Genomic DNA, 15,122 nt, shown 5'->3' on the forward strand with positions numbered 1-15,122 from the left:
AAAAAGTTTTCATTCGGGTTTTTTTTTTAGATCACTACAAGAAAGTATCCCCCTGTCAACACTTTCTGCCCATTTACCTACATTTACTGTATATTTCTGGAAGGGCTGTTTAGTTCACTGAACAGTTTGTCAAGCAAGCTTCCTCTTCAGCTTGTATACTGGGTGTTATGGTAAAAATTCTGACATAGACAATTGCTATTTGAATAGAAGTAACCAGTTATTTAGCAATATTTCTTCCAAGAAGAAGGTCAATCGTGTATTTGTCTTTCTTTCTTCAGAGTAGCATTGGTGGTATACAGTAGTATGATAATAATATTTTATTTCCTTATTCCTTGTGTCCTTAATGCAGACTTTTCATCTTGTCCACCTTATTAGGCTTTCACAGTGATCTGAAGGCAAGCAATTGACAACACAGTTTCTAAATAATTCATTGAATAACGGGCATTGCATTTCTTTCTAACGTAACATCTAGCCAGTTGTGGTGTGAGTGTGAAAATTGGTTACACTTTAATAACAAAACTGCTCAGCATTCTCCACATTTCCTAGCAGAGAAATGTTGTAAGCATTAAAAAAGTAATTTTTATTAGGGAAAGAATTTTCTATAAGTATAATTAGGTTGTTTTGTATGGCCATTTTTTTAAAGATTTTACTTCTTTAAGATCTGATAGTTGAAACTGAAGAAAAGCAAATGAGCAAAAAAATTAGATAAGTATGAAGTTTTGTTTAATTTTACTATTAGTTTAAACGTGAAAACTGGTTGGTTTCCTTTGGTAACGGCTTTGATTTTCTACTCTCCAGTTTTAATGAATCAACCTCCAAGTGATACATTGTGCTGTAGTCTTATTTTATTGCTTATTTACATATTCTTTTTTTATATTCTTTTGCTTTCTACAGCAGCAGCAGAAGTAGCACTCCTGCCAAAAGTCAAGTGCCACCATCTCACCTGTCTCATCATCCTTCAGCTTCTCCGTATCCTCTGTCTTTACCAAGTCACAGTCCTTTACATAGCTTTACACCCAACATCCAACCTCCGGCACACCAGCACCACCCAAATATGTTTGCCCCACCTGCTGCTTTACCTCCTCCACCACCACTGACTTCAGGGGCCCTTCAAGTTCCAGGACACCCAGCTAACAGTACTTACTCAGGTACTGCTGATAAAAAAATTAAACTCATCACTTTATAAAATAATTTCAGTACAGGTCAGTCTAATATTTTAAGGAATTGATACAGTATTACGTAATGTATTTTTCTTTTGGTATTTTTCAGAGCAAGACCTTCTCAGACAGGAACTGAACACACGGTTTTTGGCTTCTCAGAGTGCAGATCGTGGAGCATCATTGGGCCCACCACCATACCTAAGGACAGAGTTCCACCAACACCAGCACCAGCATCAGCACCAGCACACTCATCAGCATACACACCAGCACACCTTTACACCTTTTCCGCATGCTATCCCGCCAACCGCCATCATGCCAACTCCAGCACCTCCCATGGTGCGTACTCCAGGCAGAAATGTGAGGATAAGTAGAACACAACTCTATTATTTTCAGTATGGGTAGTGCCCTTATGACAGGCACTGTATAAATGGCACTGTATAAATACATTTTACTGTGATACTTATGTTTAAAAATTCAAATGGTATCAAAGATTACCTCTTTGATACTGATCAATTCATGCTACTTTAAATGCTAGTGCAGAAAATTGCAGCTTTATGACTTTTCAGTTATTGACAGTTGTGGCCTGACTATGCAGATTTGTTCCAAGAGTTTCAGTATGGTACACATTGAATAATGTATGTTATGTACTGTATTTGTTTGCATAACTTGGTAATTATGGGGCCAATAAATGAAAACAGAAGTTGCCTTAGGCAAGTGAGGTATTAATATAAGCTATACTAAATATGTAGATGTTCACATATCTTGGAAGGAGTAAAATACAATATGGCTGCATTTGTTGTGTACAAGATATACTATCATAAATGCTCAGCCAATATGGACTATATATTGGATTACTTTTGGGTTTTCTGCTGGATTTCTGAGCAGACACTACTATATGCAAGAAAACATTTGTTTTGACTTCAGTCTGTAATATTTTAGGTTCAGATTAGGTCCTCAACATTTTCCATGTACATCTGTATATGATATTATTATCTCTTCTCTTTAAGCCAACTTGTGTTTTGGATTACTCACTTTTGAAGTGTACATTTTTCTGTAGTTCCTGAAGGGGAGGCATATCTGCTTTTTAAGATCAGAATTTCTCAAAAGAGTTTTTCTACAGTAACTGTCATTGGTTAAAAGGTTAAAAAGATGAGCATTTCCATCCAATGGCCAACTTTGTGAACTCCACTCATCTTTCAAAGGGTTTATCAAAAACTTCCAGAAATATTTTTTATTGTATTGATTTGCGAGAAATGTTGTGTGAACAAAGACATAAAAAAACTACAACTGATCAACAGTAGCAGCTACCAGTCACTATTTTGTAGATAAACAAGACCATTGATATAAAATATAGCACTTTAAAGAGATAATAAAAACAATGTATTTTTATAGGGATCATTATTCATACTCTCCTGGATGCTGAACCAGAAATTTATACTCAATTCATAATACAAATAAATCAACAGAAAAATCTATTGCTAAATAAATATGATACTTTAGGCAGATATGAAAGATTTCGCTATCTTATATTACTTTTACTGGTATTTATGGGGGGAGTTTAGCTTACAGTTTATTTGAATAATGAGAGTCAGAAAGATACAGTTTGATTTAATATAGGTCTTCAGGCATGTCTTGTAGTATTAATGCTTCTATATGTTTGTGCAGACAGAGCTTTATTATTTTAGCATATAAGGATTTAATTATTGCTTTGAAATAAACAAAAACCCATTAGCAGTTAGTACAGTGGATTCTAAGCCCTAAACTGGCCATACATGCATCAAAATGTGGCTGGTTCAGCAGGGACCAGCCGAATTTCGATCCATGTGTGTTATTATCTATTCTGGGCTCCCAAATCAGCCCCTGAAGCCCAGAAAAATATTCAGTACTTTTAGATTTGGGTGAGCATAAGACATTCAACCACCTTTTTTTCCTCATGTAGTTGCCAATTTTTGTATTTTTCAGAAAATAACTATTGTATGAATAAAGACATGAAAACTTCAACTATCCTATAAATAAATAAGATCAATGGCATAAAATATAGCACTATTAGGAGATAAATAAATACAACATATTTTTTAGGGGTTACTTTATCAAACTCTGCTGGATAATGAGCTGGAAACTTTGGAAGTCTTTAGGGGCAGGATGGTGGAGAATACAGGATAGGTAAATACTGGTTGCTTGCAGTGCTTCCAGTAAAGTGAACCTGTTACTTTGCCCAGCAAAATATAGGTAGGATTTAAAAAAAATAGGATGGGCAATATTTATGCTAAGTCCATCCCTTTCACACCGAGCCGCCCATAGCGTCAGCGGTAAAACGCTCCTATTTTTAGCGACGTTTTACCGTCGGGTTTGCGCCACATTTCGGCCGCTAGTGGGGCACTTTTACCCCCCGCTAGCGGCAGAGAAAGGGTTAAAACCACCCGCAATGCGCCGCAATAGCAGCATTTTGCCGGCGGTATCGCAGCTCTGCCCCATTGATTTCAATGGGGAGCAGCGGTAGGAGGAGCGGTAAACACACTGCTCTTTCACCGCTCCAAAGAAGCTGCTGGCAGGACTTTTCCTGATGTCCTGCCAGCGCACCGCTCCAGTGTGAAAGCCCTCGGGTTTTTACTGGGGACAATGGAGCAGCTGTTTGAGGGCGGATTGCAGGCACTATTTTTAATGACAAAGCGCCTGCAAAACGCCCTCGGTGTGAAAGGGGTCTAAATGTTGCCTAGGAAGTAAAAAAAAAAATCAGCTATCCTGTTTACAAGAGAACTGGGCATGCTATTCATTTTATTGTAACCTCGGTCTCCTTTATTTGTGTCAACTGTTTGCAGGCGCTATTTTTAATGCTATAGCGCCTGCAAAACGCCCTCAGTGTGAAAGGGGTCTAAATGTTGCCTAGGAAGTAAAAAAAAAAATCAGTTATCCTGTTTACAAGAGAACTGGGCACGCTATTCATTTTATTGTAACCTCGGTCTCCTTTATTTTTGTCAATGGTATTTGGTCCCTAATCAAATCTCAACTTTTTTTGCTAATTTCCTTACGAAATTTTGATTCAGTTTTTTTTTCTTTTGAGAATGAGTAGTTGTTGGACTTCAAAGATTAAAGTTAGCAAGTGATATGGTGTTTCAGATTTGGTATTGCACCAAAAATGAAAAGTCTGTCTCCACCCAAGACCCTTTTTTTTATTTTTTTTAATGTTTTGGTAAGTTAGATGGACTGGCCTTTTATAATCTTCAGGGACACAGGTGGAACTGTATGTGGAATCTCTTATGTGCAGTTCTTTAGCCTTAACCAGTCTTATGTTTATATCTTGTTACTGCAATGAAGACTTCATATATCCCTATAAGGACCCTTTAAAGCAAGCTGGCCATAGATAGGGCAGCAAAAATGGAGGCAGTAGGCATTTGTACTGTCCTCAGGTCACCTTAGGCATATCAGGGGAATACAACAGTAATCAGACATGGTTTTCCAACCTGGTTGATGTCCGTTCCCCTTGAGAAGCCTGGTTGTATCTGCTGGTACCTCACAGACAGTAAATAATTATGAGACTCACTCTAAATTATTTGGGTACCTTAGAGCTAAATATTTATTTTCTCTTTTTTACCAAGACTGGTATGGGTTTACCATTAAAAAAAAAAATTACAGATGTGCTAAATATCCATTGAAAATAATTTACCAGTTCTCTAGTGCACGGACAATTCTGTGTATGGACTTCCAGTTTATCAGCTCAATATATAAATAACAACAAGCCTGTGTTTGAACAACGCCAGTAAAAAGTTCATAAAAGAGATGCCTTTTTCTGAACACAATCCTATATATCCTTACAAGGCACCTCTTGGGTGACTACAGCAGTCTCACTGCAACATTATAATGTTATAGTGGGGAAATGTATTTATAGGTATCATCTTTTATCATAAAAATAAAATACAAGGCAGACATAAAAATGTCTTTGTGTGCACAACATTCAGTGCAGAGTTTTATTTATCTCATAAAACAGGAAGAAATGATAATAGATTCGCTATTTACTTGCTGTAGGTTAAACCGTGTGCTTGTTCACAATGCACAGTACTGAATGTGGGCCTGCTGTTAGTGCTGCTGGTTGTTAAACAGTGTGATAAAATCATGATCTTTATAGATACTTTACCAAGACACATAATAACCATTTGCTTTGATCCCTTTGCAGTTTGACAAATACCCTACAAAAGTTGACCCCTTCTACCGTCACAGTGTGAGTTTAAAAGTGCTGTGTTAAAATGTTGGCTTATCTCTGTCTGTAGCATGCCGCAAACATCACCCCACAATAACCTGCCAAGATTTCAACGCTTCCCCTAATCATTTGAGCTTTGCCAATATACGAGCTTCATTCATGTGATTCATTTCTTCTGGAGATGCACTATCCTGTTTTTAATCAAAATTTGTCAGTGCTCATAAACTGTACAAGGAGTCTCACTGTGAGAAAGATGACATACATACAGCGCGAGCTTGTTCCCACTGGGAGAATAATGATCAGCTAGGAATTTTAAATAGGGATTTCATGGGTGTTATAAAACTTACAAGATGAAATTTAAGTTATTCACATCCAAATCAAATGATGGCTGCAACACATGGAAAGTCTATAATCCAACAAAGTATTTAGATTTGTTAAAGGTTTGCAGAAATTGTGTGATGCAAGGCATATATCTGATGTGCAGCAGATGGAAAAATAAATAAAATAGCAATATATTACTTCTTGGCTCAGAGTTAGCAATAAAAAAGGTTTTTTTATCCTGAGCTACTAAGTTATACCTTTTCCTATGAAACCCTCCAGCAGAAGGAAGTGAGCAGTGATTCAAAAGAGTTGTTTGAATGAGAGAGATGAAGAGATGTATGGTGAGATAGTTGTCAGCACTGCTGAATTGATTTTGTTATGGATGTTCTCAAAGCCTGGAAGAATTACATTGCAAATGTGGATTCTAATTGATTTACTGGGTTTGCTAATGGAAATCTAAGAGGTAGTTAGGAGAAACCGTTGATAGTTACCAAGAGTTGCCAAGAGCATTAACATGTTAATAACAAGCATGGGCCATATATCTGTGGGTGCCACTTCCTCTGCCACCATTTCCTGTTACAGTGGTTCAGCAAGTGGAATTTCTTAATCTAACATTTTGCTGCATCACTCTCTCTTATGATTATTAAATGGAAAATAAGAGAAATTGGGAATAGGGCAACAGGTTCTCTAAGAAGCTTTTTTCTGCCATCCCCGTGAAGGTGCCACCAAAACATTGGTTTTGGGGTTGATTATCCTTTTATCAATGGTAGGAAAAGTTGTAGAAACAGGATAAGATATTTTTTTATTTCACAGTTGGGTTTCCAAGTGGTTGCAAAAACATTAAAAAAATGATACCTCCCCACCTTCCATATTGAAAGTAACAATATTGGCAAAATGGACAATTCTGTATATAAGGAGAACTAACTTGAACAAATTGATTATTACTTTAAGTCACGCAAATAGGTCAGTTGTACATAGGTCTGTCTGTGGCTTAATAATCTTCCTGTTGATCTTAGTGATATATATTAATTTCATGACTTAGACATTTTAAGCAAGTGAGATAGCATACTTGTCTATTAATTAAGCCCGTTATTAAACGTATGCATACCAATACACTTGGTAAGTCTAATTTCTTTTGAGAACAAGCATAATTTAAGGTTATAGTGCTAGATTTTTTATGCTTTTGCAGTTGCTATTATAGATTAAGTTATGTGCTCCTACATTTACCAAAAAGTTTGACTGTGGGGTTGATTTACTAAAGGCAAATAGACTGTGAACTTTGCAAATGCAGTTGCACACATTTTTCTCAGGGCTTAGTGAAGGTGGTGAAACTTCACTGTGTAAAAAATAACCAGCCACATGGAAAATAAAAATAAAAACAGCATTTTTGCTAGAACATGATTGGGTTATGGAAATCAGCAGCGCTTCCCCTCATTTACTAAGCTCTGGGCAAAGTTAGTGCAACTGCACTTGAAAAGTCTGTTTTCCTTTAGTAAATCAACCCTTGTGTGTATGGCTGCATAATGAGGTTTGGACTACATCTGTTCCATATACGATAATCAGTTTTTCTTCCATTTTAATTTAATTGTTTTTGCCACAATAATTAACAAAAGCACATACTGTATAATTTGGTATGAATAGATATTCAGACTAAACAGATTCACTTAATTAAGTGTACAATGTACTGCTTTAGTAAATAAACCACAAACCTCAGATTGTGTTACTAAATGTCAATTACCCATAGTTCACCCTATATTGACAAACGACACACATAGCTTTTAATAACTTTATAATCATTTCATTAAATATCTAGGGCTATGTATAGCCCTACATGTATGAAGACAGTTAATTGTAGGTCATAGGTAATTATAAGTTATAGGTATCATATACTGAACCTCATTTCCTCTGGAATATAATTTCTGTATAAGGGAAAGAGTTTGGTCAAAGTATTTCAGTGGTTGCAGAGAGGGCATCACATCTATTTAATGAAGGTGATGTATGGTGAGAAGTCCCCCATGAAGCAGCTGTTGAAATTTATGTGCAGGAGGTACCAGAAAATGTTAGCATTGTCTCTAATAGGTAGCAGCAACATGATCAGTACTGATATCCAAAGACATCACTGCACCTGCCTTTTCTATTCACTTTGTAAAATTGTTTTTACTGTAAGAACCTTGTGGCTTGTTTATTGTCTTTGATGTCTTTATGTTGCTTTTGTAGAATCACCCTTTTTTTTAAAGCGCTTGTATACCCTTTTTTTGTATTTTTTACCTACAGGTAAGCCTATAATAAGGCTTACCTGTAGGTAAAATGAATATCAGGTATATATATACAGGTTTAGGAGATATTCACTTTGCATGCAGCTGTTGACGTCAGCAGCGCATGTGCTGTGAAGGTCCGGCTAAAGATCCGGCAGCCGCTGCTGGACCTTGCCGGAAAAGAGTCTTCCATGTGCATGCGCGGGAGTTACAACATCTCCGCCACTTACAGAGCCGGAGCCGCGAACCCGGAAGACGCGCCGAGGGGGAAATGTCAGCTGCCTCGGCGTGGACCGGGGTCAGCTGCCGACGCCTCGTTCTATGGTAAGTATTTCATAATAATCTAGTATGCGGTGCATATTAGCTCATTATGCCTTTTGCCTTACAGGTTTTAAAAAAATAAAAAATAATTCTGCAGGCATACAACCGCTTTAATGCAGACCATAACCTAAATGTTAGGAACTGGGAAGTTTCCTTTCCTGAAGCTAGATTCCCTGCAGTACTGGCCACATGTCTGAATACCTTGGCACTTGTGATCTCTGCTAAAGTGTAGAGTCAGCATTCAGACTGGTCAGTACTCCTCTTCTTTAGAAATCATGTGACCAACTTCCTATGCCTACAGATGGGTGTCAGCACTGAGGGGAGTCTGAGGCAGCAGTTTTTTCAGAATATATAAATATTTCAGCCCTTCTAAAACCCATAATTTATATCAACAAGACTGTTAAAGCCCAACGGAAGCAAAATTTTAAATTGGGCAAAAGCATATAACATTGTTCTTCAAGCTTTAATTATCCAGTACTATCCATCAAAGTAATGTTGTTTCTCCAATCTGTGGTATGCTGGGCATGCATGTTAGAAGTGCTCAAATAGCAACTCTAGGTCTCCTCTGTAACTGTTGCTGATTGGTGTACTGTGATGCAGACCTGTTTGATTGCTGTATGAAGCCAGCTGTTCACACATAGCAATGATTTTGAGCCTGCCATTATATGACAGCCTTTCTTTTGCATTTGGACACCTGTGTATTTAAATTTGCCATATATTCTAGAAGGTAGGCAGTCAAGCAGGCAGGAATCAACTGTAAAACCAGAGTGATCGAAATGATTACTCATCTGAAAATATAGTACACGTTAAAAATTGGTGTATTTCAGTGTACAAATAATCTGAAAGTAAAAGATTCGATAGACGATTATAATTGTTTTATTGGTCAGTAATTGGTTATTGGTCAGTAATTATTATCAGATTCTTTTGTCAGGAAGCAAAAGAAGGAAGGATGTACTTTGTGTATGTGTTTTAGTATATGGAGATATATAGAGGTATATGGTTTATAGCATAACTACTTCTCGTTGTTGCTTGAGAATAAAGCTGCTCCTTAAATGGCCCACAGATAGCATTAGCAGTGACAGTATAAGCAGCAAAGCAGACTAATGAAGTCATAATTGTGCGTATTCTTTAATTTCTTACACAACACCATTAAACCTTTTAACAAAGTAATTGAGTTTTAATGGAGTGAAATCCTGGCACTCTTAAAGCTTCATTTTTTAATTAGCTTGCTATTTCCCTTGGACTTATTTGGCTTAACATCCCTCCTGCTTTTGATGTACTCTAAATTCTGAAACCACTTAGGCATTCAATCCAATTTAATAATTCATAATTACAAAATCACCTTTTATTTTGGAAGAAAGGAATTCATCAAGGGTATCATTTCTGTGCTAATTAATGCTGAACACCCTTAAAGTTCCCCATTAAGCCAGATTCCCTGACTTAACAGAGGGAACTGATTTTTCAACCCGCATCAATGTCTGCTTTTGGCTTTGTGCTAGTGCTGTGGTTCTGTGTTGTGTTTTGTATGATTTATCGCTAGCTACGTTGTTTTTTTTGTTTTTTATAAATATGTTTTTTCTTTTTTTTTCAGTTATTTCATTCATACCCTCCAGCTGTATCTGGCATTCCTCCCATGATTCCTCCTACTGGTCCCTTTGGATCACTACAAGGGGCATTTCAACCTAAGGTAAGAAGATGGTTTATCTGCGTACATAGGGGATAACAATGAGAAAATAGAAGTAAAATCAAACTTAAAAATTACATTGACTTCTTAAAGTCCTGTGATTGTTCTAAAACATACAAATTGTCAAACAAATGGTATTTTCTATTTTGTAAATTTTTTTTATGTTTTATGACATTAAACTGTCTACATAGTAGTACCTCTAAAGTTCCATGCACACTGGCTTAAAAATAGCTGCTTCTACAGGAGTTTTGTGTTCTGTCTGTAGAAGCAGCTCAATATTATCCTATGTGTCCAAGCATATTAGGAAGATTACAGGCATTTTTTTAGCTCAACGTTTAGAGGCAGGAAAAAACCCTTCTGGTTTGCATTTCTGATTGGAGCTTACTGGCAGAAAAAATGCAAAACTCTCCTAAACTCATCTAAACTTTGTACAAAAAAACACTCTATAAAAGCGTTTTTTCTGCCAAGGGGGAATTGGCATTTTTTTAAGCCCAGTGTGCATAGAGCCTAACCCTTTAACCTTGCTCTAGGGTCGATAATAGAAATTTTGTTCTAGCGATATATATATATATATATATATATATATATATATATATATATATATATATATATTGTACATTAGCATCAGTCTCTGCCCTCAAGGAGCTTAAAATCTAAGGTCCCTAACTCACATTCATACATACACATAGTAGGGCCAACCTAGACAGGATCCAATTAACCTACCAGCATGTCTTTATAATTTAGTTTATTCAGGCTTTTCATCCAGGCACCCCTGGCTTTCAACACAGTCAGATCCTGGACTCCTGGACTACTGCAGACTACACAGATCTACATGAGCCTTGCATGGCATCAGCAATCTGCTGTTCGCAGGCTCCCAAAACAAAAAATAATAATTGCACATTTTTTTGTAGGCAAAAAAATGTGCATTTATTATTTTTTGTCAAAAGGTAAATTAATCCTTTATTTTGCAGGGATTTCCTCTCATTTCTTGTTTGGCTATGCGATAGGAAGTGAAGAGGAAATCTCTGCAATTGGACACATGGGGAAAAAAAAATCTTGACAGGGGTTATACCCTCCATTGATCTATCCAAAATGAAAAAAAAAAAGTTTTGCCTTTAGTCCTACTTTAACCTCCTTAGCAGTATTCCCAAGTGTAGCTCGGGGTGAATTTTCAGTAGCAAAAGCGGTAACCCCGAGCCACACTCGGGATCGCATTGCAGGATCCAGGTACAGCAAACTTACCTTGGCCCCAGGATCCTGCGATGTCTCCCCGCTGTGTGTGCGAGCTGTGTCCTCCGCCGGATCTATCACAGTGCCGAGCTCCATTCCCTGCGAGCGTTGTGACACACAGGGACAGAGCACGGTGCCAAATTCAAAAAGTTAAAAACACACAATACATACAATACACTGTAATCTTACAGATTGAACTGTATCAAATTATTTTACGTCCCTTTTGTCCCTAGTGGTTTGTCCGGTGCCCTGCATGCAGTTTTATATTATAAATACTGTTCTTTCTGCCTGGAAACTGGAGATTGTCCATAGCAACCAAAAAGTGTCCCTTTACATCAAAAGTGGTTTTAGACCAGCTAGAAAACAGTGATAATAAATTATCAATTAAGAATCACTTGCAGAATTGAGCGATAGTGATTCGTGGGAAAATCCGTCCTCAAACACTGAAAGTAATGACATTGAAAATTCTGCAACTGAGCAAATTTCAGTGTTTTTGATTTGATTACATTATTGAATAATTTTTGTTATTATTATATTATCATTTGTTATAATTATTTATAGTTATTTATTATATTATAATTTATGATTTATCATACCCGGGATGTCTACTAAACTCTTGTTTGGACAGATTTAAGTGTGTTATTCCTAAGAATTACAGGCCTACAATATAAAACTCCAAATTTCCAGGCAGCTGTGATGGGCACTGACAGGTGGCTGTGATGAGCATTGATAGGTGGCTATGATTTGCACCAACAGGCAGCACTGACTGGCACTGATAGGTGGTTCTGATTGGCACTGACAGGTGGCACTGACAGGTGGCACTGATGGGCAGCACTGATGATGAGGTACTGACAGGTGCTACTGCTGGGCACTGATTGGCACTGTGATTGGCACTGTGGTGGGCACTGACAAACTTTATTTTTGGGGCACTGCTGGCAGCTGATGGGCACATCTGATGAGGGCCGAGCTGATAATCAATTTGAGCCGACGATTGGCTCTCCCTGTCAGCGCAAACTGAGGAATGCCGTTTACCGGCACTTCCTGGTTCACGCGATGATCAGCTGTGATTGGTCACAGCTGATCACCTGGTAAGAAGCCTCTGTCAGAGGCTCCATACTACGATCGGAGATGCAGTGTGTCAGACTGACACACAACACCTTCAATCGCCATGCTGCACGCCCCCACGGGCGCGCCCTAAATTGGTATAAATCTACCTAAAGCCGGGTACATACTATTCGTTTTTTCCCATTCAACACAGCGGGCTGAACCAAAAAAACTGTCAGCTCTGGTTGGTGTGCTTGGAATAACTTTGTGAAGTTAGTATAGTGATCTCCCCTGTTGAGCTGTTGTGTTCTGACAGGGGGATGGCCCCCCGCCAGAACGCAGACTGGCATACACACGGGCCGAATGTCGGCCATTGTTTTTTTAACCTGCCAATGTCTCCCGACGTTCGTCCAGCATTGTTTATATATAGCGGTGTTTATATGTTAATGTAGTTTATATTTTAAAATGTTTCTAAAATAATAAAACCATCTTGCTTGCCTTGTTACTATTATCGTTGTAGCATGGTTTATGTAAATTGTACTATACTATGAGGATTAGTACCTTAAGAGTAAAAAACAAAACGCAAATCATGGGCTTGGAGTTTGAATGGTCTCTGAATACGTACAATATTTGGATATCAAAAGGGTATTTTTTACTTGATTTTCACAATATCTTTTTACTAATATTATTTTTGAAGAAAAATAGTTCATAAATGCTCAGCATTTCAGTAAAAGTCAATTGTAGTCATGATATTGTATACACATATTTTTTACACTCATATGTTCTAATAGTTGATCTATAAATTGTATTTGCCATGCTATGTGCATTTTGTATCTTCGTTTTTTGTGTCTTATAGCCACTAAACAGCTTTTTTTTATCAGTTGTCTATCTCAGTACTAATTGCTAAGCACGTTACAGTTTAAGTATTCCATCCTTTAGCAAAACATACTTGTGTTCTTTGTGTCTCCATTGCTTGTGACAGCAAAGTGGCTCTGAAAGTACAATCTGTACCTGCAATCTAATACAGTGCTGACCCAAGGTCATTGCAATGGACTTAACCTGCTTTCGTGATGTGATATTCAAAGTCAATGTGCACCCTTAATGGTCTGTGAATGTAATAGCAGCCTGTTAGCTAGATGGTCAAAGTTCATAATAAATTATGTAGGAACAGAGGAAGGTATGATTTCCTTCTTTATCCTAAAGTGTAAATGTGAAAAGGTACCAGCTTTTACAGGTTTAATGATACATTAAGCTACGGGCATTGTATCTCTTTTTGGCCACTGCTGTTGGATCATGTTGTGTAAAGAGACTACAGATCCATTTTCTAAAAGGAAAACAAATTACTCTGTTAGCAAGCTGAACATTTTAATATAGCTGAGCTTGCAGCCCAGTGGTAATTGGCAATACAGGACATCTCAGAAGCTGAGCAGTTGAACTGATAACTTTGCGGTAGTGCTGAAGCATCCGTGTGTAATTTCATCTAGGTTAGAGATGGGAGCTTTTCTCATTATCACGGTCCCTAGGGGAATATTGTCTAAGATACTCAACCTACTGACACTTGAAATAAAGAATTGTACAATGACACGGGTGTACAACCTATGGAAAGGTAATACTAACCTTCCGTATGATCTGGAGTTTAGAAGACCAGGGCTTTATGTTACAGCTTAAAGGTTGACAGAAGGGTGAACCCTGGAAAGATTCATGTTAATATTGCCCCTCATTCCCACTGCCAAAACAGATGATGTTGAGCTTCACTTATCAAGGAAAGTCACACACCATTAGGCCTGAGCTGCCTGAAAATAAAAAAAGAAACTGCCAAGCAGAGGGGCTTGTCAAACACAAGCTAAAGAGATACGAAGTATCACAGGGAAGAAAACTATTTTGTCATTTCCAATTAATTTCACATGTTGTCTCTTTCTCAGACTTCCAATCCCATTGATGTTGGAGCTAGACCTGGAACTGTCCCACACACTCTGTTGCAGAAGGACCCAAGGGTAAGTGTAAGGGAGAGAAACTCAGTCCTTAGTGTCACCATTATGTCAACATCTTTCTGGCCCTCCTGGGAGTGATAAATGTCCTTGTCACAAAGAGCTAGTCAGCCTTACACCTTGTGCTTTCCATAGACTTTGTTTCTGTTTTCTTGCTTAAGGGACATGTTCCATATTATCTTGATTCTCAGACTGAAGTCTTTCTTGATCATTTTTAATGTCATTTTATCATTATTCCTGTCACTCGATGCTCACCCTTATGCTAGTGTGGGCTGCAGAGCTCACAGGGGATCCTATAGGCTGTTTGACATAATTTAGTGTTCAAAGGACAAGCTTCCTATTATAGTTAGAACTTGAGAGTAAGGATTGGAATGAAAATTATTAACTCAGCAAGGATGAGAGGGACTGGATTCAAATTACTAAAGAGCTAATTAGGATTATAGAAAGTGTGGTTTGTCCTCGTTAGAAATGTAAAATGTCCTCTAGATAATTAACACTTGCTTAGAATATGTCACTTCCTTTGCATGCACGATATGAAGCTTAGGTATATATTGAAGACACGGCTGTTGGCTTCATTCAGGAGAGGCACAGCTTATCTATTCTCAATAAAATACCTCTAAAACAATTTATTCAGAATGGTTCTTGAAGCTGCATAACCAAAAGGTCCTTGTGTCCCCATAGTCCATTTCATTGTCTCGGTTTTGCAGTAAAATATTTAAACCTCTCACAAGGAGCACATGGGAGGGCATCAAAAGCAACCCTTCATGATGGCTTAACAAAGAGCATTAGTGTATAATGCCAGTGAAGATACCACAGCCACCATTTTAAAGTGGTATTACATACCCATCACTATGAATTCGGGGATGTCAGAGAGTAGATCTTTCTCCTGAGGATTCATGCACATTCTCACTTAAAGTGGTATTA

The 15,122-nt window shown here is 37.7% G+C and overlaps 1 protein-coding gene across 5 annotated transcripts in view; it reads left to right on the plus strand.

Annotated features, from left to right (window-relative positions):
* The window catches only part of AUTS2 (activator of transcription and developmental regulator AUTS2), a 2,093,484-nt gene that overhangs the window by 2,042,695 nt on the left and 35,667 nt on the right, over nt 1-15,122 (plus strand). For 4 of the 5 annotated variants that reach the window (XM_073615089.1, XM_073615088.1, XM_073615086.1 and 1 more), the window contains 5 exons: nt 895-1,148; nt 1,270-1,517; nt 5,332-5,376; nt 9,844-9,939; nt 14,133-14,204. In XM_073615089.1, the coding sequence (XP_073471190.1) occupies nt 895-1,148; nt 1,270-1,517; nt 5,332-5,376; nt 9,844-9,939; nt 14,133-14,204 (715 nt within the window). The remainder of the gene's footprint in view (nt 1-894; nt 1,149-1,269; nt 1,518-5,331; nt 5,377-9,843; nt 9,940-14,132; nt 14,205-15,122) is intronic. The other variant, XM_073615087.1, reaches the window with a different exon arrangement.

The sequence above is a fragment of the Aquarana catesbeiana genome, linkage group LG02, assembly GCF_042186555.1.
Source record: "Aquarana catesbeiana isolate 2022-GZ linkage group LG02, ASM4218655v1, whole genome shotgun sequence".
Taxonomy (NCBI): domain Eukaryota; kingdom Metazoa; phylum Chordata; class Amphibia; order Anura; family Ranidae; genus Aquarana; species Aquarana catesbeiana.